General features: G+C 32.0%; 1 protein-coding gene across 1 annotated transcript; it reads left to right on the top strand.

Moving 5' to 3' along the window:
• Positions 1–26,989, top strand: LOC130648394 (protein ecdysoneless homolog). Its single transcript, XM_057454440.1, has 18 exons — positions 1–136; positions 1,064–1,172; positions 7,488–7,659; positions 11,363–11,474; positions 12,001–12,088; positions 15,090–15,268; positions 16,089–16,230; positions 17,343–17,393; positions 17,950–18,078; positions 18,261–18,308; positions 18,723–18,791; positions 19,154–19,239; positions 19,681–19,784; positions 23,719–23,807; positions 24,732–24,897; positions 25,766–25,843; positions 26,217–26,335; positions 26,607–26,989. The coding sequence occupies exons 3-18, from the start codon at positions 7,500–7,502 to the stop codon at positions 26,748–26,750; spliced, it is 1,764 nt and encodes a 587-aa protein (XP_057310423.1). The 5' UTR covers positions 1–136; positions 1,064–1,172; positions 7,488–7,499; the 3' UTR covers positions 26,751–26,989.
• The last annotated feature ends 28 nt before the right edge of the window (positions 26,990–27,017 follow it).

Genomic DNA, 27,017 nt, shown 5'->3' with positions numbered 1-27,017 from the left:
ACTCGACACACTTAGTGACGACTGGACTGGACTGACCCACGATATAAATGCGGATTTGAAATATGACCAGTGTTAAATTTGCTCTAAAACGCCGTACAGCGCAGAACAAACGGGGCAATGGCGGCTAAAATGGACGGTATGTTTATTTACTTTGCATCACAGCTATTAGCCATTTCTTAACTTCTTAAGAAAATTCTCACGTTTTCATTTTGCAGAACATGCTTCACCTTTCAAACTTGAATAGCTTAATCAATCCCTCCTGAATTCTTGTTTTTTTTCAACTTTTTATTAATATTTTTTTTTACTTTGAAAACTAGCTAGCTAGCTAGTTCCCTTCTTTTAAGAAAAGCAGGTGTTAGCTATGTTAAAGCTAGCTACCATTTAAGCTGTTTATTTTTGTTATAAATTTCATAAAAAAAATAAAAAATTGCATGAACGATTTGGAATTTTACGTGTGCGATTAAAGCTTACCTCCCGAGAAAAATCAAGTGCACTTAAATCGATTTATAACATCTTCAGAAAAAAACAATTTAACGTTTATTTTGTTAAAATCGTTGGAGTATTCAAGAAACCAGACAATGTTTACCTCATGTTTTTTAAGCTTTCACCTCACTTGTTCATCATTTTGTAAGTGAGCATTTAACAGTATAATTATGCATCTGACAACACTATTTAGAAGCTCACATTCGGACCCTTGGGATGAGAGGTGAAACTTTGTGCATAGGATGTGATTTGTAAAAAAGAAGTTCTGAATAAGGACGAATTCTTTTTTTAAATAATAATCATATGGATTTTTGCGCAGTACCTGATTGTTTTAACCACCAAAATAAACAAGGTGTATCTTTTTTTACTTTTCCCAAAGATCCACACAACAACGGACTATATGGATCAAAATGATTAAGAGAGAGGATACACTTCCAAAGAATTTAAAGATCTGCAAAGTTTATTTCACTTCCGAATGCTTTAATTTAAGAACTGAGTTTAAAAGAAAAAAACAAAAAGGCTGGAAGATTTTTTCATTTTTCTCATCATTTATCGAACTCATATGGTATTATTTAACTAGGTAAGAAATCCAGTGCACGCAAGTTTGTACCGGTTCCCTTCCATCAAATTTTCCAAGTAAACCAATTACTGTTCAGCGACCGTCGACTGCAAGATTGAATCGCATCAAGGTAATTGAGATTATTGTGTTAATTTTTTCCCTGCCTGGGTTCGGCCGTTCCATGAAAGTTGAAGAGGATGTGAAAGTGGCATGGCGACAAAAATACCTTTTTAACATTGTTTAATTAATTCGTTTCGCAGACTTTGTACATTATATACTCATTAAAGTTGCATGTTCATGGCATGAGGAGGTTTAAGTTGCTGAGACGAACTCGTCTCCCTATCCTATTATGCACCCACCAAGTAAACTGTCTATAACTTCCGTATATACAGTACCGCCTGCATGTAACTTTACATGTACGCGAGTTTTACAACGTAATTTACCAATCTCATTTCTACACAAAGAACTTTCACATCTTTTTTTTTACACACGAACTTAATTGCTTTCTATTGTTATCCTTGTGCGCGAGTCATAACAATAAGATTTGATGAATCCTTTTGTTGTCACATGTAACATGCATGTTGTTTTTTAAATGTGTTAAAGATCGGGAAGGCTATTGAAATATATTATTTTGAAAATAAACGAACATAACACTTAAAATTTAAAAAAAAACTAATGCTGCTACTTTTTAAAACTTTTAGTAGTATTTCTTTATCGTTGAAACATATTTTTTAACATGCGAAACTTTTAAAAGTTCTTTTTATAAAAAGCAACGTTTAGCAACGCCATCGGAAAAACCCTACATTCGGGACTTTTCCCTTCGCGATAAGATTTCGAAAACAAATTAAATTTTAATACCGAAGAAAGAAAAAATCTAAAAATATAACTTTTGACGCTTTATAGTATCACGCTACATTTTATTGTTAAAAACATTGTCTTTGTTTTTTCTAGCGCGCAACAGCTCTATCTCTTAAAAGATTTAAACAAAGCATCTCGCTGTCTATTTAGTTTTCGCGCAAATCTTTTATTTTATAAAACTATCAAACAATGGCTGGCCGTGTCACATTGATAAAGTTGATAACATTTTAAATACTTAAAACACTATCTAACGAAGCTTTCCTATCGCCGTTCTTTAACTTTCTAAAAAATCATTTCTATCGCCGTTTTTCTTTTTTAAACTTTTAAAATGCGATTTAATTTCAATTAACATTTCTATCGCCGCTTTTCGTTCCTAAATTTTGAAAAGCTGATCTAAAAAAACATTTCTATCACCGTTTTTCGTTCTTAAACTTCTAAAACACGATCTAAAATAGCTTTTCTGTCAAAATTAAAGTTTCAATCTTTGTTAAAATATAATAATTTCTATCGCTTAAAAGTTTTATTTAACCTCCGCAACCAACAATGCCTTCTCACTAGTTTATTTAGTTTCCACGCAAAACTTTTGTTTAATAAAAATATTAAACAATGGCTCTTCGGGTCACATTGATAGAGTTGATAACATTTGCAATTATGCTATTGGGAATAGTTATGTTAACACTATTTAACAATAGTTACGCACAGTTATAATAAGCTATTTTTTCTTCAATAATCTTTTGTTTATTACGCGCAAGTTAATGACTTACAAGACTCGCAAGATAATTAATAAGAACAAAAGACAAACAACTACCGCTACCGAGGAAAAAGTGTGAAACTTGAGTGTACGCGTATGCTTACATCTGGACTGTTCTGTAGGTTGTATGAGGCCTGTGTAAGGAGTGTTATGTTGTACGGTGGTGAGACATGGGCAGTGAAGCAGGAAGATCTTGACCGTTTAGAAAGGAATGATATTAGAATGGTTAGGTGGATGTGTAACGCAAGTCTAAGAGATAAAGAGTTCAGATGAGCTAAGAACCAGGCTAAGTCTCCATAGAATTAAAGATGTTATCCAGATAAGAAGATTGAATTGGCTGGGGCACTTGGAAAGAATGGAGGGGAATAATTGTGTAAGAAAGTGTAGAGACTTTATATATAGTTCCTGGGGCAAAGCCCAGAGGCAGACCGAGAAAGACTTGGCAGGAGGTTATAAGGACAGACTTGATACAAAGAAAGTTGAGTTTAGATCTAACACAGTCTAGATCAGATTGGAAGAGGGTCATTAATATACCCCCGTCCAACCTATGCTAGCATGGAAAACGGATGTTAAGCCGAGAATGATGATGATGATGATGATGACCCTCCTTCTTTTTGATTATTATAAATGTTTAAAATTACGCTTGCTACAATCTAATACTGCAAGACTTTTGAAACCATTTAGGAAAAATAATAAAATAAGGTAGAATACGTTTGTTGTAACACCCTCCTCCATTGTGAATTTTAAATAAATAATTTAACTAAACTGTAGTACCTAAAAAGATTTTGCACTTTAATTTTTTTTTAAGGCTGCTCAAAAAAATAAAATAAAGAACACAAATTTTTTTATCAAAATAACTTTTGTTTTTTCATTATTTTAAGTGGGAGAAGAAAAATTGTTAAAAGGTGAAATATGTGACTAACCTGGTAATCGTTGTAGCTCTGTTTAACGCAACAATCATTACACACAACAGTAACACAACAGCAACTCAACGTTGTACCAATGTATCAGATCTGCACCAAACAGAACGAAAACCCCATCCAACACTATTGTAATTAGTTTTACTGCCTAAACACGAACAGTAGGTTAACAATCTTCCACACTTTTCTTCAATCTTTATATACACTATTTACACATCACCAATTTGAGATTAATGGAGCCCACCACGCTGAAGGGTTCTCAATAGTCCCTCATCAGATGCTCCTCTTTTGTCGGACAATTTGCAATTTGTTTCTTGCTATCAATCCACTTTACATCTGTTATTTCTCCTCTGTCAATCATTTCTTTAAGTATAGACAAATCTATCCGTAGTTGTTTATCCACAACAGATTTGATCGAATGAACTGCTTCAAATAGTTGTCGACTGTCTGTGTAACATATAATAGAATTTAAAACATTGCGACCACATACTTCAGTCAGTAAATTTAATAACCAAAGTGCTGTTTCTGCGGCTTTAACTTAAATCAGAGTTTCTGCAGCCATTTTACTCTTTACTACTCTTTGCAGGCACTTTGACTGCCAAATAATGTGTGATAGATTTCCACAGTCGTCTTTCAGAAATATTATATATCCGCCTTAAGATCCTCTGTTTCTAAGGTTTGCAAAGGATGCGTCATCGTAAACTTCGAGAGTCAAATTTTTCATAGTACCTTTAAACTGTAAAATAACATTTTCGTTTTTGGCTTTTACCAGAACTGTGTTGCCTTTTAATAAAGCATCTATTATGGCTTCCTTTACTGATGCTCCTAATTCACACACTTCAAACATGATATTGGGTCTGGTCTGTCCACTTAACCAGCACAGCTGTCCTAGCTGTCAGTGGATAATTCTTCTTCCCCTTTCTTTCTTTTTCTATATTAATAGGTTCAATTTCCTCATCATATGCATTTTGGTTGATTTGAATGGTAAAATCACTGTGCTGGTTCAAGCTTAATCCAAGACAAAGAAATACAATTGAACATTCAGATCCAACAAGAAACACTCTCCGTAAAGGTTCTATATCATTTTCGATGAAATTTCATTCCCGCCCCAACAAAAATCATCAACATGTGTAGCCATTACCCCTAATAATTGTTGACCATGATGCCAGAAAAATATTGCAGGATTACTCTTGCTCACAGAGACATTAAGATTTATGAGCTCTTCTTTTACATGCAAATACCAACAGCAAGAATCATCCACCAAACCATAAATGCATTTCTTCAGCTTCCACAAAGAATTTCCATTATCAGCTTCTATTGGAGGTTTCAGGTAAACAGTTCTTTCAATTTCCTTTCCTTGTAAAAATGCAGATTTGATATCAATAGAATTGCATCTCCAATTATTGTAAGCAAAATGAGGTGAGTATCAAACGCAAACTTTCCTTCGAACAAGTTGGGGAGTTTTTTAAAATGTCATTTTTTGTCTCTTCGAAGCATGCAACTAATCTGGCTTTCATCTTTTTCATCTCATTCAGTATTTTTTCAGTCACGACCCATCTCACAGACAATGCCTTTTGTCCATGGTTTTCAACATTTTCATAAACCTTGTTCTTTTTCCATTTTTCCAATTCGTCAATTTTAGCATCCAAGATGTCTGAATCTGCAAATTTTACTTGTGAAAGAAGTACCTCTTCTGTGTTTATTGGCTGCCAACTTTCAATTTCTTTCCAATCAACACATGACAATGAATTACTATCTTGTATATTTAAATAGGATTTATATTTTCCAGTTGCTTTACCAACTCTTGATATAATTTCCACATCTTTAACTGTATCACAATCCTTGAACTTACACTTTGCAAATGACTTAGCTTTGGGTAACATCAATCAGAGAAAAACCTGTGTCTCTTTGGATATGACAAGGGTGCACATGGACATACGAACTGCCATGTTTTATTGAAACCTGTTTGCCATCCTGTCCTATGACACTACCTGTTTCTTTTATAAAATACCTTGTCCCCAGTTCAAATCTATCATCACCTGATGTTCTTGCTTAATGCCTTAATGCTCTTCTAACCTTTTCCGCTGATTCACTTTGTATGAATGCCTTTCGTGCAGCGTTCATAGCATTTAGATTCATTGCAACAACCTCACTGGAAGTTGTACCAATGTATCAGATCAGATTATTATTATTATTATTATTGTTATTGTTATTGTTATTGTTATTATTATAATAAACAATTTTTATACAGGATATAGATTTTCAATATATACAATATTGCTATTAACAAACGGTAAAAATATATATTATATAAGCAATAAAAATAAAACTAGTTAAAAAGTCTTAAAATTAGCTAAAACTACCAGAGAAAGAATAAACAGCAAATGTCTGTTTATGAAACTAACAGGCTACAAATAAAATTTCACAACTGAAGTCTCTGCAGGAAAAATAAGCACGTTAAATCAAACAGAACACTCTGTACTTTTAAATGGAGTATAAGACTATCGGACTATCTTGCTGCATAACTTTTAAAAACAAGTTTTTGAGCATGCAAGTATTTTTATCTTTTTACCTTGAGTGCTAGTTAGATACATTTTTTTTTTGGTGAGACAAATTTTTATTATTTTTTCTTCACAACTAAATAATATAAAGAAAAATATGCTTGCCATTGTTATTTTTTATTAGTTTTTTTGTTGTTCCAGTCATACATTCTCAATGAAATTGCTTTTATTTTGCCGACCGACCGTAAGCTACTATCGACTTCGCCCATAAAACAACTAATTAAGTTAGAGACATCTTATCTCTAAAATCCAATTTCCAATAAAAATATGTTATATACAAGATAAAAAAGAATTTTTAAATGTAAAGAAAGACACAAGATTATATGCATCTATTGTTTAATATTTTTAATGTTATTCACAATCCATCTCGACAATCACAATTAGCGACCGTGATAGCATCGTCACCATTAGTCATTGTTACCATTTTTTCTATCACAATGGTCACGATTGGATCGCGGATCATTCGTGTTATGCATTATACGCGCTCACAATGTTGTGTGTTCTGATTCTAATTGTGTAGCTTACATTTTTGAAAATTATTTACCTCAGTACCATCAATACTGCGTGAATTGTTCCTGAAATATTCTTTTGGCTTGTGTGAGATTTTTATAGACCCTTGATTGGGTTTTATCACGAAAGCTGTAATTTTGAACTAAAAACTAGCTTTTGTATTAGAGTAGTACCAGTGCAACTGACTCTGAGAGCCAGTAAGCAATTATAATAGTGAATGGAATGGGTAAAAAATTTGGGCCTTCAAAGCACAGAAGTTCCAGTGAAAGCTCACTCAGGTTTTCAGTGTTTTAGGCGGATTGGTACCTTTTACATAAATAGGTTCTTGGATAAGAATTGGTATTATGTTAATTATTTGTGTTTGTTATTGTCTCAATTTTGTATGATTGTATTTCCATGGTTTTGAACTTACTACAATGTTGTTTAAGCTTCATATGATTGCATTTTGATGTGAGGAACAGAATGTTGTTATTATTATTTTGAATAAGGACGTGATAAAAGCGCAATTGATATAAATAAGCTCTTTATAACGAACTGAACTTTATTTTTCTTTGTATATAATATATGAATTACAAATTTTTATTTTAAATTATTATACAAACTTCATAATTTCGATGATATGTAAAAGATATTATTAAAACAAAATAATACAAAATATGTAGAAAGATAGTTATTTATCTGAATTATAGGAATTCTGTATGGGCATTTTAAGACAGTCCCTTAATTTCGTTATTTCATGCTGACAGATGCACAAGGAAGCTTGAAACAGCATGGAATCCCCCATTTTTCTGTGGGCTAGCGATTAGTATATTTTAGATGTATATATAAGTATTTCTACTTCTTAGATTTGAAAAAATATGAGTGGTTCCATCACTGTGGAATATATGATACATTTTCCTGGTGGAGTTTGCACGCATCAATTCAGGCAAGATTGTCAATCATTCTGTGATGTAATAACAAAGGACTATATTTGGCAAAAAGATAGTTTTACATTACAGAACTATATAGATGTTGGAGGTATGTTTTACAGGCCATTGATAAGTGCAACAAATGCACTTACCCACACACACATTTGCAACAGGAATATGATTGTTATTATAATCAGATTTTTGTCACTCTCCAGGGTTTGAATAAACTTGTCGCAATCGGCAAAACCGTCTTTTATAAATAATTCTACAAAGAAAATTGCAAATCCCATTTTTTCGTCAATATGATAACTGTGTAATTTACTGATACTTTCTAAATTAGTATCGAAACCTTTTTTTCATTTACCAATATTACCAATACAATTCCATTCCCAATACCGATACATTTGTACCAATACCAATTACTGATACCGTATTACCAATACCACCTATAATAACAATACAAATTTTCGATACACTTTTACTGATATTAATATTATCAACACGACCTATAACTTTTACTGTAATCACATTTTATCATCTTAACAAACATATTTGAATCATTCATATGGATGTTTCACGCTCAGCATTTTGTCTGCACATGTATCAACCCTATTCCCGTTATTTAAAAATTCCAGCGATGAATGGCAGAAAATCTGTTAAGTTACCTAAAGTGTGTATACAAATTTTACAGAACTAGAAATTAAAACCGACCGACAGCACAGAGATTTTAACCCTCTTTCTTTTATTGCTGTTGAGGAAAACTATGAAATTTTAACCCCACCCCCTCCTCCACCAAAAAAAAATGGCAAAGAAAAGCAGGAACTTTGGCAAAAGTAAAAAGCTACAGTTTTATTATCAAATTTATAAACATCATATATTGAAGGAATGTTACAAAAACAAAATATACCTCTTTCCAACCTTAAAGAAGTTCTTTACAAATATTTTTGCCTAGCAACTAGACATTTCAATCTCAGTAATCTTTTTGATTGTCAAGTACCCATATTAAGTCTATGGCCAATATCATTAGCACTTTAGTATTGGTAATATTAGAAATAATTACTGATACCTTTAGTATCAATAATAGATTGGTATTGATAATATCAATACAATCATAAGAGAAGTAGTGATGTATTATTAGCACTACTGATACTTGCTAAAAATGTAATGGTACTTAAAATCTTTGATTACCAATACTATCGTTATTTTTTTTGTTTTATTATTAATACTACCGATAAAATAATTACCGATATTATAGGTTGTTACTGTTCTCCCCAAAACTGTCACATATATAAACTTAGCAACACTGTAGTAACCATGTGGTAACCTACATATATATAATTAAACCTATGTACTTATATTTTTAAGTAAAAAAAATTTTTTCTTGTTTCATAACTTCTTAAGGTTACTGTTAAGGAAACTATTTTTTTTTTAGGTTTTTTGTGTCATTAGTATAAACAATAGGATAAAAGTATAAATAATATTATCAATGAGATAGCAAGCCTGACCAGCAGCGTGAACGTCCAGCATTAAGTGCGTATTGAAATAAATAAGAAACTGTCACAGACAGCACATAAAATAAATTGATGTTGCAAATATAGATAATATGATATAGGAATAACTGTCCATTATTTTATTAATTTGTTTGGAGATCATGTTTTTATTTCCTCCTTGTTTGATCATTATATTAAAAGTATGGAAGCTTGGGAAATAAAGTCTTCGACTAGTAAGCAGCATCTGCCAATTCGTAAAAATTCGGAAAAGATTGTTTCATAAAAGGTAGATGATGGTATATTGCTTTTTCGATCTGGCATGCGTACTATATGAAAGGGAAATTTATCTCTTTTGTCAAAGAGTTTATATATGAAAATGTTGTCTTTTATTTCAATATCTAAATCTAAATATGTAGCTTTGGTTCCATGATGTTCGACTTTCAGGTGTAGTTCTGGACGGTAAATGGTGTTGTGACATGTTAGGAAATCTTCTCCATTATTAATTGTACACAGATCATCAATAAATCGTCCTGTGTTGTTGTATTTATATGCTCTGGGAGAACCCTCAGAGATTCATTTTTGAACAAATTGTTTTTCATAAAAGTATATATATATATATATATATATATATATATATATATATATATATATATATATATATATATATATATATATATATATATATATATATATATATATATATATATATATATATATATATATATATATATATATATATATATATATATATATATATATATATATATATATATATATATATATGTGTGTTATAAATGTTGTCATATAAAAAATCATTAAAAAAAATCAAAGTTAAGGAGTATGCATATAAGCTGTCTCTTGTAACCCTGACTTCTCGGGCTATTTAAGGCCAGTCCTTTTTTATCCGAGGGTCTATTTCAGTATCTCAAGTTATAAAGAATCTGACATAATTTATTGGCCACCATATCATTATGTTCTGCGTTTTACTATTCATAATATGAATAGTAAAACACAGAATTCAATTTTTCCGAGAAATTTTGATGACGTCATATGCCAAAAACACGCTTTTCCCGCGTTTTTTTTCAAGCGGTTTTCCGCTTCATTGAACAACTACAATTTTTGCGAAAGAAAAAGTTTGCACTTTTATCATCTTTCTGCATACTCAGTTCACACATTTTCATAACACCTACGAAAATCTTTGAAAACAAATATCTCGTTAGTAAATTTTTGCATACATGCCTTTACGTTTGTGGTTTCTTTTTCCGCAAGCTTCCTATTGGCTCATTGAAATTTCGGTGATGGAAAGCTGATTAAATTATGCACAAAAGGTTCCCAGATTTTTTTGTATAAATTACTGATTAGCGAATTATGACGTCAGAAAGAAAAAAATATGCTTTTTTTTTATGATTTAAATAATTACAAATAATTTCATAATGACGTTATTAGAAAAAAAAACCCAAGAACCTTTTTGAATTTAATTTATGCTAAATATAATGGTGCAATAACGAGAAGTTTGCGACCACGCATTCGGAAAAAGAAGCCATTTGAAAACGTACAGTGAAAAAAAAAATGGTGTGTGTTTATTTCATTATATTTTCCTTTTGGAAAAGTATTGATAAATTATAAGGGTTTTTCTGAGACTACTCATCAAGTGGGTTTTCCTTTACAGTAACCTTAAAATGTGCTTGTTAAATAAGGGACTTTAAGTTCCAAATGGGAATTTCATCAAGGTAAGGTATTATTGAAATTTTATTCCTTTATAACTTAAAAAAAGGGGGCCATAAGTCCCATATTTTGTAGTAAATATAATTAGCTCCTCTAATAAATGGATAAATTTGAGATAAATTTCTGACTGAGAAATAGCCTTTCAATGGCTACTGAGAACGCTTAGTTACACGCTGCTCACCATTTGCATAAAGGAGCAAAAAAACACCTTGATATATGTTGGTTTGTTGAAATATAATGCAAGCAAGAAATAGGACATTTATACACACATTTTTAAAAGGATAAGAGGCAAACTATTATACTTGAATGTTATACTTGACTTGTGTTGGAATTTAAAGGAGTGAATGCATAGTAGTGTAAAGCAGTGAATTTTTAAGTCATAAATTTAGATTCAGTGACATTATGAAACTTTTAACTTTGTCCATGCATATGCAGTTAATTGTTTGCTTTAAAATTGTTTTGCTGTCATGGCTCAATAGTGGCGTAGTTTTAAACTTAACATTTAGGTGGTTACTGGCCATGTTATTTGAAATACTTTGGGAATTGTACATTCCCTGCTTTTCTTCTTTTTCGCGATCTGTGTTATTATGTTTATAGAACTGAAAAGCATTAAAGGACAGACAGATATTGGAGAAAATATTGATGATGAATGGTTTATTGTATACTTACTCTTTGAGCTTAGCAAAAAGTTTCAAGAGGTCATTATTCAGTAAGTCGTTTGCTAATGCATATTATTTCATCACAAATCATAAAAAGAAGAGACTTTATTATGTTCATGCTTTTTATTGTTCATACACCAGTACAAATGTTTGGCATGTGACAATGCGTTATGTATGAGTTAAAAATAAAATCAGACTTATTGGTTTAACATTTTTAGCAAATTAAGGTGATTTTAAAAATCCAAAAATTAAGAACAGCTTGTGGTACTTATTTTTCATAGTCCTAGGCCACGAAAAACATTCTTTGGATTCCTGAAACGCCAAAATTTATACATTATCAAGGCTTTGTTAAAGTTTAGAGTCTTTGTAAAAAAGCACATTTAAGTGCATTAACATTGTATTCAAGCTTTAGTTTTAGGCCTAACAAGGCTGAACTAAAAAAAACAATATGTTTTGCATTTATTTTGTTATATATACACCTTGATTTATCATTTCAAAGGATCATGAAAATGATCGTTGATAAAGAGTGGCATAATGAAGATTCCTCTATGAAATTTTAACTCTTTGTAAACGCAGGATATCAGATGACGATGGTGAATTTCTTCTCATTGAAGCTGCAGACAAGTTACCAAATTGGCTCAAACCTGGCTCCAGTGAAAACAGGGTATGTTACTTTAGCATAATATAACAGAAGTTCATCCACAGTGTTCATCAACAGTGTTAAAAGGATACTATAGTAGAATAAACTTAGAAAACATACCATAATGCTTTAAGTAGTGCCTGGGCCATTTATTAAATTTTCAATTTTAGCAGTGCATCTATATATTTGGAGAGTGGTGTTTAAAAGAGGAATTGTCATTTAATAAAATTTCAAGTGTTTTTTTCCAATGGAAAATATATATTTTTTAACATTATTAATATCCCCAGTGTCATTTTATATTTGATAGGAGCTTTTGCAGCAATAAACATGATATAAATAAATTAATAATAATAAATTTGATACGAGTTTTAATGATGATTCCTGCATTAAAACTCAATTTTTCAAATGAAAACCCCTCTAAAGAAGATGGCTGTTTAGTAGAGGGGAATGAGGTAATTAAAGGAGGCATCTGATAGAAAGAGACTTTAATTGAAGTATTACTAAATAAATTGATACTATTATTTTAGTATTTTAAGGATAAGTGTACCTTTAACCATGATTTTTTGAATGATTGGCTTTTTAAAATAGTTAAAATAGTTAAATATAGTGTATTTATTCATACATCACTAAAAATCATTTGTAAATTTTTAAATTCCATGTTCTTTAGAATCGCAATAGATGATGTAAATTCGTTTTTTAAATTATTTTTTAAAGTCCCTGTTTTTGATCTGTATTTCACTTTTTTCAATAATGTTATTTTTCAATTTGAATTTTTATTTTTGGGATGTTATATCTAGAGAACAGTTCACGAAAAACAAGTATAGGCTTTAGCGCAGCAACACTCTCTAATGCAAAGCTTCAGTAGTTTTGTAAAAGAGATTTAAAATATAATATGAAAACATGGTATATGAAATCATCATTCATCATTCTCGGCTTAACGTCCGTTTTCCATGCTAGCATGGGTTGGACGGAGTATATTAATGACCCTCTTCCAATCTGATCTAGACTGTGTTAGATCTAAACTTAACTTCCTCTGTATCAAGTCTGTCCTTATAACCTCCTGCCAAGTCTTTCTCGGTCTGCCTCTGGGCTTTGCCCCAGGAACTATCAAGTCTACACTTTTTTACCCAATTATCCTCCTCCATTCTTTCCAAGTGTCCCAGCCAATTCAATCATTACACATCGTTACACATCCACCTAACCATTCTCATATCATTCCTTTCTAAGCGGTCAAGATCTCCCTGCTTCACTGCCCATGTCTCACTACCGTACAACATAACACTTCTTACACAGGCCTTATACAACCTACCTTTTACCTCAATTGACAGGACTCTGCTAGTCAACAAAGGAAGTAACTCTCTGAACTTTTTCCAAGCAGAACCTATCCTGCAAGTAACACTTCTTCCAACACCCCCTTCACTGCCCAACATATCACCTAAGTAACAGAAGTTCTCAACTATCTCTAACGAGCCACTGTTGTACATCATTAAAGCTGGAAATACCTTTGCAACGCTTGCATACAAACTGAATGTCAGCTCTTAACCTTCCACTAATACTACTGCACTTCTTATGTACCCAATGCTTGCAAGTCTGACAAAAAATTTAGTTACTACCAACCCCTTTCCTGCAAACTCCACAAGGCCACTTTCACAGGTATCATCAGAAGCTTCTAGAAGACAATTCTTCAAAGTAGTCCAAGTACTTTCAACATTGTCACTATCACATTGACCATTGTGGGCTAACTGCTGAACTTTTGCACTTAATTGTCTTGCTACAATCTCTTCCTTCAGCTTCCAGATTTTCGACGGGGCCTGTACTTTCCCTTGGCTTCTTTAACACTCTTCAAGATAATATCACAAACCAGCAACCTATGCTGGGAAACACACTCTTCCCCCGATATAACTTTCACGTCCTTCACCACTTTCTTGTCTGACTTTCTAACCAGGAAGTAATCTATCTGTGTCTTACAACCACCTGACTCATATGTTATCAGCCTACTCTGTCTCTTACTGAATGATGTGTTGCAAACCACCATGTCCGTTGCCATTCCAAACTCAAGCAATCTCTCCCCTTCCTTATAAATATGAAAATTAAAGTATATCAAAAACACATTTCAAGCATTCTCATGCTGATACTTTGACATATTTAAGGTGGCAGTAACCGTTTTAAAAATCGAAATTTTTTTTTTTACATGATTAGTTACAAAAGGTTATTTCCACATTTTTTCTGTTATAACACACTCACGATTTTATGGCTAAAATACATTATCTTTCACCAAAAATATTCAGTCTCAACAATTCCTCTTTAACATAAAATTCATGAATAATTAATTAGTTCTGCGGAATATAGTTTAAAGTCTAGGTGCTTGCAAAATTGTACAGAAAGAAATGACGTAATTATTAAAGAGAAATGTTATTAACTACGAAGGTGGCGCATTATGTAGAAATTTAAGATGATCTTCATTATGCTACACTGCACAAGCTTTAACTTTCGATAGCATTTCAAAATTTTCAGACATGCTTGGTGAACCATGCAGCCTTATTACGGTGTGCGGAAATCTTTTTATTCAGAATATTTTTCTTTAACAGCGTTCGATGCAGCAGGGGATGCTAACAAAGAATCTTTTGAAAAAAAAACAAAAGGCTATTATTAAAAAAATATGAATGAACAAAAAAACTCTGCATACCGTTTTAACAGGTTTAACCCAAGGTTCATTTAAAAACAGAAGCTGATGAAAAATAACGAGATTGTAAAAAGTTGGAGCTTGTAAATTTTTTTGTTGTAAATTTTTTTAATGTAAATGGCTAATAAAAAAAATATTGATATTTTTGATACACAGAAAGTATACTGTATCTTTAAGCAATTTTTTTTCCAGAAATTATCACACATAATGTATATAACTTTATGTCTAAAGATTATGCAAGGTTGCCATTAAAACATCAATTAAAACAAAATTTATATTTGACAACTCTGTGGTGTATTCTGATTATTAGTGATACTCTAAGATAACTCGTTTTTTATTCAGATATTTATTCATGATGGAAAGCTTCATATTATTCCTATTCCTACAAATCCTGCAGAAATCACAACATATCCAACATCTAAACCAACAGTGGCGAAAGCTTACAATTTGATTATGCAAGAAGGAGTCAAAACGTGTGCTTCGAATGACATACAAGAGATGATATATGCTAGATTAAACAAGTATTGAAATTTGTTTAATTTTTATGCACTGTACAATATGTTTTAATGTTGACACAACTTAACCTTCTTAAAAGGTAATTCTGTGTATTGCATACAGACGTATGGCTTCTTTGCACAGGTTAAAAACATGTACCCTCACATTATATTTATTGTGATCAGCATTAGTTAGAACGTAAGGAGGTGTTTTTTTGTCAGTTCGTTGATTCTGTATAAGAAAAGCCATAGTAATTGAAAGCACGGATTTATTGAAAGGAATGTTTGTCTCTTCTTTAGCTTCATTTCCTACAGCACTTAGAGAGTTTTATAGTACTCGTTCTCCATTAGCTTTTCTTGTGTTTTATGTGCCTTTGTATTACTTAAAATTGTTTTTGTCATTTACAGAGGAGTTTAAGGATCTTCAAGCAACCCAACTGTTCAGGATTTAATGTCTAACTGAGACAAAATTTAACAAAAGCAAATGTAACAAAGCCATTGCTGGGTGTTTACTCCCAAATAAGCTAGATATCATTGCTAGACTGAACTTGAAACATTACGAAAAATTTGCACCCTGCAACATCTCATATTATTTCACTTATTCTAGTCTCTTTTTACTAAATTCTAGCTAATTCTTATAACAGTTTTGTTAGGAAAATCTGCATTAGTTAGTTTAACATGAGAGTGGCATAAAAACATGTGATTTAATATCGAAAGAAGGACTAGAAGCTCTGACAGGCCATTTCACTAGGTAGATACCTCATTTAATACAACTAACAAAAAAGGGTATTTTTGGAGGGAACCAAAAAAAGCAAGATGAAACCATTGTATGATTTACTTTATATAGATATCCAGAAAAGGCAAAGCTTTATCTCCATTATGCACATTGCTTGATACCAGATAGTATTATTTACATTTTGATGAAGAAACCGCAATTAATTGCAGCAGCGGTTCAAGCATTTTATGAGAGGGATCCATTAGATGTGAAGGTATTATGTTTACAGACACAACTTAATAAATTTTAAATAATCTATTACTAACATTTTTATATATTTTTTATTTATATAAATTTTCGCTCATGTTAATTTTTGCACAGCAGGAAAAAATATTGTCTATATTTTATGCTTAGGTCCTGCTAGTGGCTGAAGCCATAATGCAGCCTAACTTGTTTAGTAAGCTAATCTTTTGAACATCTGTAGCACTAAGAAGTTGAAGTTCACATCATTGTCATACAAGGTCTTAACATAAAGATATCGTAAAATTAAGCTGATATTTAAAATTATAAATAGAAAATCCTATCATACTTTTGTTAAAGAAATGAGTCTTTATGATATGGAGTTTTATTTTGCAGAAAATATGTATTTTATATGGGACCAGACAGGGCCACAATTTTTGTTTCTGGAGATTTTTTGTGAATTAAAAACTTTAAACGTGCCCTCATGTAATCCATGTTATTATTTTGTTTCTTAATTTTAGCAGGTAAAACGTGTGACTTTTCTTTGATTGCTGAGCTAACCAGTGTGCTGAATATTAAAATGATATGATCCTGAGCACACTATTACCTCCTACTTAAGCTACTGATTTCCTTTTAATGAGCTACACCCAACGCTCGCATCAATTTATGTCTTGTCAAAAAGATAAGCGTCAGGACTCCTGAATATCCTTAGCACTGTAAATCCATTACTCAAGCCAACGATTTCTTTTCAGTGATGAAATTACGATTCACATCACTGAGCTAAGATATTAACTTTTTTATGTAAAATGAATAAAAGGAGTTTAATAATACAATGTGTATGACAAGAAACTTTGCCTTTACAAAATATTTTTGTGCTTGTGTTATGTAATTCTTTACTAATGCGCAGAAGTTAGTACTCACAATAGAGAGTACAAGGAGCGTATGTACTTTGTAGCACAGTGGCAAAAGCTAACAATATTTTGCAAGTATAAGTATAGTGAGTAGAAACCCATAAAAGTGTGTTATGAAAAAATATTTATTTTTTATTTTTTTACATGTATAAGCAATTTTTTTATATACCTTTTTGTGTAATACACATTAACAAATGTTGAAAGTTTATGGCTGTTTTCGACTATTTTTTTCTAGATCTGCAAAAAAATGGACAGATTTCATCCTGAAAATCGTCTTCTTGCGAGGGTTTGTTTTTTTATTTTAATTAAAAAACAGTTAGTTAGGAATCAGTTATTAAATTAATTGGATTATTGTGTAAAATATGTAAGAATATTTAGGTGAGGTTTTATAGTGCTTGTGTGCTGGGGTATGATAATGCTTAGTAAAACCAGTGAAGCTGCATTGTTAGGTGATTTCATAAGATTATAATTCTTTTGAGTAATTAATTTACCATGTAATACAACATAAATTCAAAATTAGATTAAGCACCTGTAGCATCTTTTTATTGATACCACTAAGTAAGAATTAAAGTTTTGAATTAAGTTAGGAATTCGTTCTTTAGAAAACAATAAATAAATTTTAGAAATGAACCTATGGCTATTTGGTTGAATATTTATTTTGCATAATCAAACATGAAAGTTTACCTACGATTAAAATTTCCATTGGTAAAGCTGCTGTCATCTATCTAAAACATCTCAAAATTTCCATATTTTGCCAACCTTGATGGAACCCCACAAAACCTAAAATTTAATCTTTTAGTGATTGTAGCTCCAAACCCAAAAACATTGTTTATCTTTTGCAGGTAAAGTTCACTAGACATCTATACAGTCAGCTTATGCAAGCTAAGTTCGAACCTGAGAGAAATAGTCCATGGCGGTTACCTCCATTTCATGACAAACTTTACAAACCTTCAGCACTTGGCTACAAGTTGGTAAGCTGAAAATGTTTGAATGTATGTATACGAGCATAATAAGCAGTATTTTAAATACTCAAACCTTTTTTCAAATCTGATTGTTGAATGATTTAGGTATTACCAAAGAACTATTTATTGTTTTTGTCATGCATTTACTCACATACTCGTCTTTCTTTGTAATTCTTTCCTTTTTTTTTTAGACATGTGGTTTTGAAATATTATTAGCTAGGTGCTCACAAGACAGTAAGGTACGTGATATGTGTAGTTTTTATCTTCACATTATAATATCTGTTACGTCTGTTTGTCACATAAAATGGTATAACTGCAGTAACGAGGCCCACGAAATGCAGTAAATAAAGTGATTTGCCCAGCGAAAATTGGAGTCAAATTGATCAAAAAATATATATAGCATACCTTATTTCATGCCTAAGTAGTTGTTTGCGTAGCCAACATTGGCTTCGCACAAAATTAGAAAAACCATGGCTATTATTGAGATGGCTCACACACGAAAAATTATCTCACAAAGCGAAAATTTATTTTTCATATTTTATAACTTAATACACTAGTCAAACCGAATGGTAATATTCTGTAGACTTTTAGTCAACAATTTAGGCCGGCATTGTTTGTAGAGTCATTTTGATGTCAATTTTGCTGTGACATAGGATAGTAATCCAAGTGGAAGACGATGGCAGCAGTATTTAACCAACTTACACAAAAACGACTTTTTCCAGGTGTGTTTCCTTGATTAATTTTTGATTTACTTAATCTTTTGGTAAAAGGTTTAGTTTAAATGCAAAACACTCTGTTAAGTATGACTTTTATAACTCAAATCTTGTATGGCAATCCCCAGACTTTTTAAAGCTTTTGTGAAAGGTTTAAATTTTTAAAGCTTTTATGAAATTTCTACATATCGGCCCTAGCAGAACTTATTTAGTTAAAAGGGAGATGGGTGAGCTTTCAATGTTTGGCTAAATTTGAATCTTAACTAATTACCGAATATTTATTTTACTATTTACACTTATTTTTACTATAGCTCTCTTTTGACTGATTGTTTAGCACTTTGTATTTTATTTTGTCAATGTTCTTTTACTAGAATGAGTTGGAAGGTTCAAAACGATACATGGAACTTTTAAAAGAAGCCGAATTACATTTTAAAGAGCATTTCTCAAACGAACAACAGTAAGCGGTACAATTAAGCTAGAATCCATCTTTTAACTTGCACTCTATTTTCGTTTTATACTGTGCAGATTGCATAAAGGTCTCCAGACAATGTTCATTCCAGGCCATGTTTAGAGCAGAATAATCCCGAATCTACTGCAACACTCGAAATCAATTCATAAACTGTCGGAGTCTTTTGTTACTATCTTGCATAAGCAATATCTGTATGGATTTTTTAAGTCAATATTGAATGTTTTTTACAAATTGGAACATGGAGTGTCTGTACCAACATGGTGTGTCTGTACCAACATGGTGTTTTTGAACATGGAGTGTCTGTACCAACATGGTGTTTTCGACATATAAAGAACCATTTTTATAATTTAGATTGTGTGTTCGATTATTTCCATGTTAAATCCGTGTTATTTCTTTTCTTTCTTTAATTCCTATTTTCTTTTTTTCCAGTAACAACAATCAAACTATTCAAGACATTATCTCCTTAATGAAACAAGCAACCATGCATAAAGACGAAATAAATAATTTTTGTGATAACATTCAAGATGAAGACGGTAAGGCTGGCTTGTGTGATGACATTTACGTTGTCTACATGATTTTTTAAACAAGATAAAAAAAGTGTAGAGCAACTTCAGCTCTACATAAAACTTCAGTTTATTTTCGATAACTTTCTTTTATCTAAAATATGACTTTGTTAGCAAAAGTAATGACAGCAAAAATGATGGCATAGTTGCACCCCCCCCCCCCCATCCCCCCCGTTGACTCTGAAATTTTGCGAAAATAGGGCGGCTGAAAAATTCCCAGTAAAAAGGGTGGGTTTGAGCAAAATAAAGGGGGGGGGGTTGTTATATTGTCTATATTCCAGAGTAAATTATTGCTTCTGAGATTGCCTCAAGTAAGACAGATCATTTAATTTAAAACAGCAATTGCTCAGTTTTTGTATTGTTTTAGTCTCCACCCAATTTTTATTTCTTTCATTTAAAAGTTACATCCTGTGAATTCATCAATATATCTAAATTCATGTTTCAGCCTGTCAAAACCTGTTAGGAAAAAGCATTTGAAATTGACAATTGTTAAAAGATTCAATAAATTTGTAGCAATTTTCAAAATTGGCAACGTTAGAAAATTAGAAAGACTCAGAGATCTATATCTTGCTGAATGTTTTAAAAGTACCACGTATTTTAAGTCACATTTGATGGCTATGAAAAACAGAAAAAGCTCACAAATGAAATCAGAAAGAGCACAATTTAATTTTCTAAAACTTTTTTTCACTATCAACTTTTTGTAAGTAAAAGTAAGTATGTAACAGAAAGTTCTAACGTCCCTGGAGATTCTATCCTAACGGTTAGCTCTTCCTCCCTTCCGACTGTAACTATGTTGATGTAATGTTTTAAAAATAGGGTAATTCTGACCCCTTTGCCAACTATGCCCGGGCAACCCTTGTGATAAGTTTCGTGTGTAATGTACAACAACTGTAAAAAAATACACAATTTTTTTACAGTTCATTGAAAGCCAAAAACTTTGATTTTGGGAGAGGGTTGACCATCTGCACATGTTTTGTGTGCAAAATTTGTCTACCGCCACATTCTATGTCACTGATTGTAGATATGAATTTGCTTTTATGTTTTTTGTGCTTATTTGTACAGAATTGAAATTGCTAATCATTTTTCAAATCCAAATGCTTTAAAACAAGTTGCTTATAAATACAATAGCCTAGCTAGAATAGGGTTAGATAAACGCATCGTATAAAGTAAAGCATATTAACTAAATTTAAAGTTCACTTAGCCAATTCAAGTTGGATAAAATGTTCAATCGCAGAGAGGGGACAAATTCTGACAACTTTTTTTAAACTACGTATCACCATCTCAACATTATTTTTGTCATCGTTATGCTAAAATCAGCCATATACTTTAAAGATAATTAACTCCTATATATATACGGAGGTGTGGCACCCGAGGGCCAGAATATGCTGATATCAGCAGCAAATATCTGAAAATCATAAGGCAGAACCACATTTTCCAGAGTTTATCGACGTTGTCCGTCATTTTGGATACCGCTGAAACTTGTGACTGAGACGCGGTTGAAAGCTCAGGGATCGTGGCTTGAAACTAAAGACATGCAAAGAAATGCCATGAGTAGTCCAAGGAAAAGAAGAGGAATTCTTAAGTATTTTTTTTTCATTGGATTTACAAGAATTTGAGGTACCCCACAATGAGAAGTAAAGAACAGAAACGCCTTTCTGATGTCTGATAATGAGGGATGGTCACATCTGGATAATATTTATTTTGTGATTTTAAGCTACCTAGCCATTACTATGCCAGCACTCCAGGGCGCATTTGTTATTAAATAATTAAGTGATAAAGTACAAAAGCTAAATATATTACTTTAATGTAATGAGCTGCACAAAAGATTTTTCAAGGCATTCTGTCATTTTAAATAAAAATAGCTAGGTAGTTATTTGGACCTCCCATAACAGTAAACATTCAAGACTTGAGTATATAGCTAGTTAGGTATGCAAGACATTGCATGTTGGTAAACATGTTTCCACAACAAACTGAAACCTATATTTCATAAATAAATTTCATAAATAAATGCATATATATATAAAAATTTTTGTAGATTTTCAGTTTTCTTTTATGAAATAACAAAATTTGGGAAAGTATAGCCAGAAGTAATATTCGCTTGAAGTGGGAAGACCTAAAGTCTTCAGGTTAATACTTAGTAAAGCGTAAACTGTTTCACATGGAGGACACTTAGTGTTATGTGTTACAAATTCAGTGGAGCGCTTATAGCATTAAGGGTATAATATCTTTTTCATAAACCAACATTCACAGGACTTATGATAAAGATAAAGCCTATTGTTACTTCTGCAAAGCAAATACAGTTGTTTAGCATTTTTCATTTTGCATAAAAAGTTCCTGTGGATATTCAAAAATTAATTGTGAGTGGCACCAGACTGGGCGATTAGTGCAAAGTAAACGTGTTGCAGATCCAGGTGTACAAAAAAATAACTTTCTAACCACTTTGTATTTGTACGGCATAAAATTTAGATTATGTAATTAGCACTGTGCTTTAGAAGCACATTCCCACTTTCTCTGAGCTGGATAAGGTATTTGGTCCTAAACCTGGGACACATTTTATCTGTGTGAATTATTTTTAATCCTGAGAATCACTTAGAATGTTTTCTGTACACATGGCTTGTCAAAATTGATATGCTGTCAAAAAAGGTTTATCGGCGTCTCCAAAAATGGCCAAAATTAAGAACTCAGAAACTATGATAGTAGTAAAAAAAATTTTGGGTTCATTTCATCAAACTGGTCTAAAAACATGTAATACTAAGTTTCAAGTCATTATTTCAATTTTTACTGAAGTAATAGGACTTTTACTTAGTATAGTTTTAGCATAGTTTTTCATACCGCTGACACAAAAATGACTGCAGGGACTAATCGGTTTGAAATTATTGATAATATTTTAATAACAAACTTTTTCTCTTGATGTGTTTTTATTTTCCTGCAAAAGTTCTTACATAGCTTATGTATTAACATTAGGATAAGAACGAAAAAGTTACTGTGAGACATGGGTTTTAAACCTTAAAAATTTCCAGCGAGAAATTTGAAAACTAATGAATGACAAAATCGCAAGTTTATCTTCAAATTTTTAATTTTTGTTAATGTAAAAGTAATCCACATGAAAAAAGTTTCTGATGCTTTTTATGAAGAAATCTTCCATTTTAGCCATATGGGGTAACTTGATGAACAATGCATTTTCCTGCAGGTGTTCTCAAATATGTGTAGTATAATCTTAAAAAATGTGATGTAATTTTCCTCTTTAAGTTTTGACTTTTAACCCAGCTAAAAAGCTCAGCCTTGTCCTTTCATGCTTAGTCTAGCTAGCTATAGCGAAAAAGTTTAATATTCAAACTTGACCTATTTTACTGAGTACTAAGTAATAAATGCTAGTTGAATCCTAAATGTAACTATAGTAGCTAAGCTACCTGTAAGAACAACATCAAACAACATCGAGGTTGTTCTCTTTTGTAAGCAAACCCATTGGTATTTTTGTAATAAATACCAAATTTTATGTGTTCATTTCTTGCGCTTATTAGTGTAACCAAAGTGCCCTGTACGTAAGTCCTAAAAAGTCATTGGCTTACTCTTTACGAATGAGACCACGTAACAAAGGAAAACCATGCTTTGCTATTTCCCGTAACCTATACCGAGATTTGGTTGTGACATATATCAGAATTAATTGTCTTTAAGTGGAAGTGCTCATCTTTTTTTTGGAACGAAAAAACAGTTAGTTTTTTAACTGGTGCATAAGCGTGCGTTTCTTCATCAAGAAAAGAAGGGGAAATTAACCTAGCTTTCAGAACATTAAAAAAAATTGAATTAAGAATCGACCCTACATTTTCTAGGAGAAAAACAATAATTTATGCATATTATTTACGAACTACACAACTTTATGTGACGACATATAAAAATTATTCAGGCGATGACTGGATGACGTTAACATCAGAAGAGCTAGATGACATGATGCGGCATATGTGGAATAAAAATGATAATTCTGATTCGATACAGGTACGTTGTATAACATCACAGTAAGTAAATAAAGGGAAGTAAGTAAAATATTGTTAGAATTAACAGGGCAAAAGAGACAAAAAAATCACAGCTAATAAAATACATTTAGATGGACACGGAACATGTGTGAGAATGTTTGTTTGTTTATTTACACAGCAAAAGTATACTTTCTGTTTTTCTACGTCTACGGAACAAAATTATGTCTTCGTAAAAAAATAAACGACATTTCAATCATCTCCGTCCCTTCGCTTCAAATGCTCTCGTAACAAGTCCCCTCAATTGCGCATGCTCACCACTTTGTACTTTCAAGATTCAAAGTTAAACATCTGTTTCATCCATCACCGAAAGCGTTTCAGTGATGCAAGGAAGTTGAAAAATAATTTTCCTATCTAAGATTGATAATAGATAATAGTACCACTTGACGCAAAAGCCAGTAAATTTCTACTCTTGGTATTGTTTATTATGTAAGGCAAACGCGAAATATTGCATCCTAAGGCTTTAGTGCATGTTATAATACAGATATTTTATTTTGCACCACAAAACGTTACTAAGTTCTCGTAAGCAATGCACGAAGCATGTATACTACCAGAGAAGATGTAGTTTGGAACATTGGTATGAGAATTATCATTCAGGCCGGTACGGTTGGCTCAGGTTGCGAAAAAAATTTTTGTCTTGCATGATATAAATGGTTAATGCTACAACTTTTACGGACATCAGTACATTTTAGCAAAATTTAAATTATACTTCGCTTATTTTCTATTTTAGCTAGAATATAAAACGCTGACGTGAGCTTTTGACTGTTGTCATGGAAATAATTTATAAATAAAGGTGTAATTTCGATAAATCAAAGTGTGATGTGTACAAGAATCGTGCCTTTTGTACTGTTATACTTTGCCCATTTTGACTTTCATTTTTGAAATCTAGGATGGAAGTGACAATCTCACCAATCTTGTGTCCAGCATGAAATCTTTTGTTCATAATATCTCAAGTTATGAAGGAGCAGAAATACCAGGCGAGAAGACCGATAACGTAAACGATGAATTAAACTTTGATCCGCAAGTTTTTATGGAATCTGTTAAAAATTTGTTAGGTATGAGTAAACTACGTTATTAAAAATAATAAACTTATTCCTTGATAAAAGTTACTACTGCTAGGACTAAGGTGGGACACTGTATAAGCCTTAACAGCGTGAGGAATGTTAATTGTTAATACAATAATAACGGATTACCCCGGGCTGTACCGCAAAATATCGCCCGAGGTCTAAGTGCAATGACTGAGCTATTAATAAGCTATTAATAAGCGAATATACATCTGAAGTATTATTGTCAAAAGTAGTCTTCACAAACTTTAATTGCGGTTATTGATATCATTATTGTTGGTTCAGACTCGGTATAAGAGATATTAATGCAAACTGTTTTATTTCTGTAATCAAGCTCTGTCGGCACTTAGACCTCGGGAGATATTTAGCGGTACAGCTCGGGGTAATCGGTTATTATTGTATTAATATCGGCCCGTCGTCAAGAGCGCTAGCTCAGAATACCTAAAAACCCGTATTGCCGCTTGAAAAATCCAGACGGTTAACAATGTTAAATTCTCCATTCTAGTTGGGTAAAGAAGTTGGATTTAGCCAATACACGCTCGGTTCGACACGGCTATTAATATTTGTTTTGTAAGCTTTGCTAAGCCGGACTTACACATAGCAGCCCTGACGTCCCATTTATATTCACCCCCTTTTTTAACTGACAGTACAATATTTTTTTATAGAAGAAGGTTAAACTTTTCTTTTACCTGGTTTTATTAAACTTAATGTTAATTTTTTCTCTGTTATTTACTAAGATTGGACATATTCTATGCACTTCATGTAGTCTACTCTAACCCCAAACATTTTCATGAAGTCGATTGTTAAAGCTATTAATAAATCTAAGTGGTTAACATCAATCTATACATCATTTTAACAGAGCCACCACGAACTCAACCGAACGATAGTTACCTTTCTTCTGATTCCGACGGCGAATATTCAGATAACGACAGTTTCGGTATGTTGTTATACTTTTGAAAGTCTGTAAGTGCTTTGGAATATAAAGATATTTAATGTGAAAATATTCAATAAAACTGCCTATATAGGAATGGGTTTTCAATTCTTTTTGAAAAAGTTAAAAATAAAACATTGATGAACCTGTTCAGCTGTTTTCGCAAAAATAAAACTGCAAACATTGTTTACCTGTTGTTGTCGTTGTCATTGTTGTCGTTGTTTTCGTTTTCGTTGTTGCCGTTGTTTTTGTTGGCATTGTCGTTCCCGTTGTTTTCGTTGTTAGTTTTATCTATAGAATGTTATTAAATTTAGTTGGCATGCTGTAAGTTAGTTTAAGCTTGCGACAATTCGTGTTATTTATTTTCGTTGGATTTTAGGCGAAACCGATGCAAATTTCATTCAAGATCCCATTATTAAAAAAGCTATGGATGATATGGATGACGAATTGAAAGGCTCCTCAATTCCGAAAAGTTTTCACAACGCTAGCGTCAATAAAGTAGGTGAAAGTTTCTATTATTTATTTGGTAATTATACCAAAAAAGCCTTTATAAAAAGATGAATGCCTATCTATTAAATATCTATTAAATATCTATTAAATGCCTATCACACCCCCTTAGTATTAGAATGTATCAGTATATGTTTTAATGGGAAAAGAATTGTATCCAAGCGAATGCCATTGATGTAAATATGCAATGCTTATTGATTAACGTCATATATAAATGATCTTCTTCTTTCATCACCTTTGAACTAATGATTGCTTTTTATAGAACGAAAGTGAAGAATTGGATGTGGATATCAACCTGGTTAAGAATTTTCTGGAATCATTTTCAAGTCAAGATGGCTTATCTGGACCCGTATCCAATATGTTACATAGCATGGGAATAACGCTTCCACCTGATGACGGTACATAAGTTAAAGTTTGATATCGGTGCCTTGAAGTATGCTTCAACGTGTTGTTGAGATCTGTTTACATCGCCTGCCATTCGAGTGAAGGTTTCAGAAGAGGAAAAAAGATGAGAGAAAAAATATAAACATCAGCCGGGTAAACTAGCATAACCTTAGTAAAATAAACGTAAAAATTATTTCGTAGATTATATCCAATGTATGCGTTTGGATTTTGTAGGATGAATATAAATGACAAATACACGTTCATTTATTGTTTTCCCTAGCAGGGTTAC

This window comes from Hydractinia symbiolongicarpus, chromosome 7, assembly GCF_029227915.1.
Source record: "Hydractinia symbiolongicarpus strain clone_291-10 chromosome 7, HSymV2.1, whole genome shotgun sequence".
Classification (NCBI taxonomy): Eukaryota; Metazoa; Cnidaria; class Hydrozoa; order Anthoathecata; family Hydractiniidae; genus Hydractinia; species Hydractinia symbiolongicarpus.
The sequence above is the reverse complement of the archived record's forward strand: the minus strand, read 5'-3'. Positions and strand labels throughout refer to the sequence as shown.

What these genes read in the sequence shown, in the direction of transcription:
- LOC130648394 (XM_057454440.1), top strand. Translation starts at nt 7,500, where the DNA reads ATGAGTGGTTCCATCACTGTGGAATATATGATACATTTTCCTGGTGGA. An exon ending in TTTCAAGAGGTCATTATTCA is followed by an intron (nt 11,475 to 12,000) that starts GTAAGTCGTTTG and finishes TTGTAAACGCAG; the next exon opens with GATATCAGATGACGATGGTG. An exon ending in ACAACGCTAGCGTCAATAAA is followed by an intron (nt 26,336 to 26,606) that starts GTAGGTGAAAGT and finishes TGCTTTTTATAG; the next exon opens with AACGAAAGTGAAGAATTGGA.